Source organism: Penaeus chinensis, chromosome 5, assembly GCF_019202785.1.
Source record: "Penaeus chinensis breed Huanghai No. 1 chromosome 5, ASM1920278v2, whole genome shotgun sequence".
NCBI lineage: Eukaryota > Metazoa > Arthropoda > Malacostraca > Decapoda > Penaeidae > Penaeus > Penaeus chinensis.
In genome coordinates, this window is record NC_061823.1 from 33,773,310 (window position 1) to 33,775,809 (window position 2,500).

Here is a 2,500-nt window from a genome sequence, read left to right on the forward strand (position 1 = left end):
AGATGAACTTGAATTACCTGCGAGCTGCTAGTGTTTTTCTGGAGTTCTATGTTACTGTCTTTTGTATTCACATGATAATTCTCCACATAGGTGGAGAAAGCGCTTTTCAAGTCATCAGGTTGTTTGCCGCTCTTATTATAAAATGAAAGGCTTATCATATCACCAATGTCATAGTGTCCATGCATATAAGCATAATGAATGAAAGTATTTCCAAAAATATCAGGGCTAAGAAAGGCATTATGTGTGAGAAGATACATTAAGGCTGACCTATTATTTTTACGGGCAGCAAGGTGCAAGGGTAAGAGACCATAATCCGGGTCAACTATGTCATTGACAGAAACATTAGCTATTGTTACTAACAGGTGAAGGAAGAAAGGAAGTCTCCTTTCACAACATGTTTTAAGTGCTCTTCGCTGAATATCGGATAACAGAGCATCAGATATCTTTCCTAATGAGCTTGCTTTCTTTTCCCCCATGTAAAGATTATAATAAGAATACAGACAGGCAGTCATTTCAGTCAGTGAAGAATAGTCACACTCATGGTTTCTATCCCTCTGCATCACCTGAGACAAACTGACGTCATCTTTCAATTCAAGACTATTCCGTAAAGTCCAACACAAATGAGAGACCCAAGAGGTCTTGTCTACTGGGATTGTAAGGGCAGATATCAACCATGCCAGCACTACCCTCCAGCGTGAGTCATTCACTTTGTCTGTTTGTTTATGCTCATATTCTGAAGCAAGCACGTGGTGGAAGAGGATCAGCTGCTGTAGTTCTCGTTGATCGGAGGTTTCTCGTGTCTTTATAAAGACCTGACTCAGAATGTTGTGTTCTTGTGCCAAGGAATCCTGGAGTTATAAGATGAATGTAAATATGCATTAATAGTAAAGTTTGGCATAAAAAATACATTGTTATAAAATAATTGTAAATTTGTGCAAATGGTAGAAGTCACTGTATGATTATATTTGAATTTAAGGGATAAAACCTGTAGCCTTTTAGCAGAAATTCAAAAGGAGATATGCAATATATCCACTTTCATGTAAAATTTGAATTTTGTTCTTCAAATTGGATCTACTTCGACTACGTAGACTACATAGCTGGCCCTCTTTCCTTGTTTGGTATACTTTAAATCTCGTAATGTAACTATTTACGAATTTTTTCATCTCTTGTATCATTTGTTTTGCAAGAGTAGGTCCCCCATCCCCCCAAAAAAGTATAAACAGAAAAATTCTCTCCCTATCACCATTGGCTTAGAGAGACACCTACGTTCTCATTCAATACAAAAGAGTACGTTTGAAAATAAATAACGAAATGACCGAATAAAACGAACCAGAAGACCAGATACCAAAAACTTAATTTTGTTTTTGTAACCAGAAGACCAGATACCAAAAAGTTAGAAGAAGGAATGGCGTCCATATCAAATCCATCGGTAAACTGATGATAATATACATATACTTTCATAACTGACGTACATATATTTGTCGTAAATGCCTTACCTCTAGCAGCGTCTTCTTGAGTTTGGCGGGTATGTTCTCTAAGGAAGTATAACCTTCATTATCTGGTAAAAACAGACTCGCCCCCATGTGTCTGACAAGAGCTTCTACAGTATGCCATTGCTGAGCCCTAGCAGCAGCATGTAAGGGCATAACACTTGAAATGGACAGTGGGATCATAGTGCCACCTCGCTGCCATATCCACCAAGCGGCCATCGTGGCACCCCTCTTGCAAGCTTGGCATAACAGGGAATCCAGCAGGTCTTGGTCTGCCAAGGGGAGGTCTGGAAATTTTGCCTTCCAAGGAAAATCGCCTTGCAAGATTACCACTAAATCTTCTATGGGTTTCTTCAGGATGTTGTCCAGCGCCTCCGATGATACATAATTTATCTCGGTGTTTAGCTGATTGACAATAGTCTGAAAAAGATGATTTTTTTGTAAGACAGTGAGTGTGCCCATTGGCCCTTGAGTTATAGTGGTATTGTACCTTCTTGGGTGTCAGGAAGGCTTTAAATGTATGGTTTCTAGTCCTGGCTGTCCTTTAGGAAGGGCACCCACTATCTCCACCTGCCCAATAGTACTCGCTCAGGAGAAAGCATCTTTCTAGACGTCTCTGGCAAGTGCATGATGTAAACTTGATTATCAAAGTGTCTGCACAGTCATAACTTCTAATTACGTTATTCATACGTAAATTCATTGTAACCTACTTGCGGTCACTTTTAATCGAAATATTTACTAATTTTGCAATATGATCACCAAGTGACAATTAAAACCACCTCATAGGGTCAACTCTTTTACACTGTAATTACATTTAGATTTGACTTTTTTTGCATAGAGTGGGTCATTCTCTGCTTAGAGCTCAGTTGAATAAATCAGTTATAAATCATGTAGCAAGCCCCTAGATTAGTAGTAGAGTATTAGAACAAGTGAGTGCTCAAATTGTGATGTATGACTAAACAGGGGATAAAGGAATTATCATTTAAACATTTTTTTCATGTAATGGCCAA

General features: G+C 38.6%; 1 protein-coding gene across 3 annotated transcripts in view; it reads right to left on the reverse strand.

The window, feature by feature from the left end:
- The window catches only part of LOC125025363 (serine/threonine-protein phosphatase 6 regulatory ankyrin repeat subunit C-like), a 22,105-nt gene that overhangs the window by 1,267 nt on the left and 18,338 nt on the right, over positions 1-2,500 (reverse strand). For all 3 annotated transcript variants that reach the window (XM_047613334.1, XM_047613331.1, XM_047613333.1), the window contains exons 17-18: positions 1,497-1,910; positions 1-848 (exon numbers count right to left, since the gene is read on the reverse strand). The exon at positions 1-848 is cut by the window's left edge and continues 1,267 nt beyond it. In XM_047613334.1, coding sequence (XP_047469290.1) covers positions 1-848; positions 1,497-1,910 — 1,262 coding nt within the window. The remainder of the gene's footprint in view (positions 849-1,496; positions 1,911-2,500) is intronic.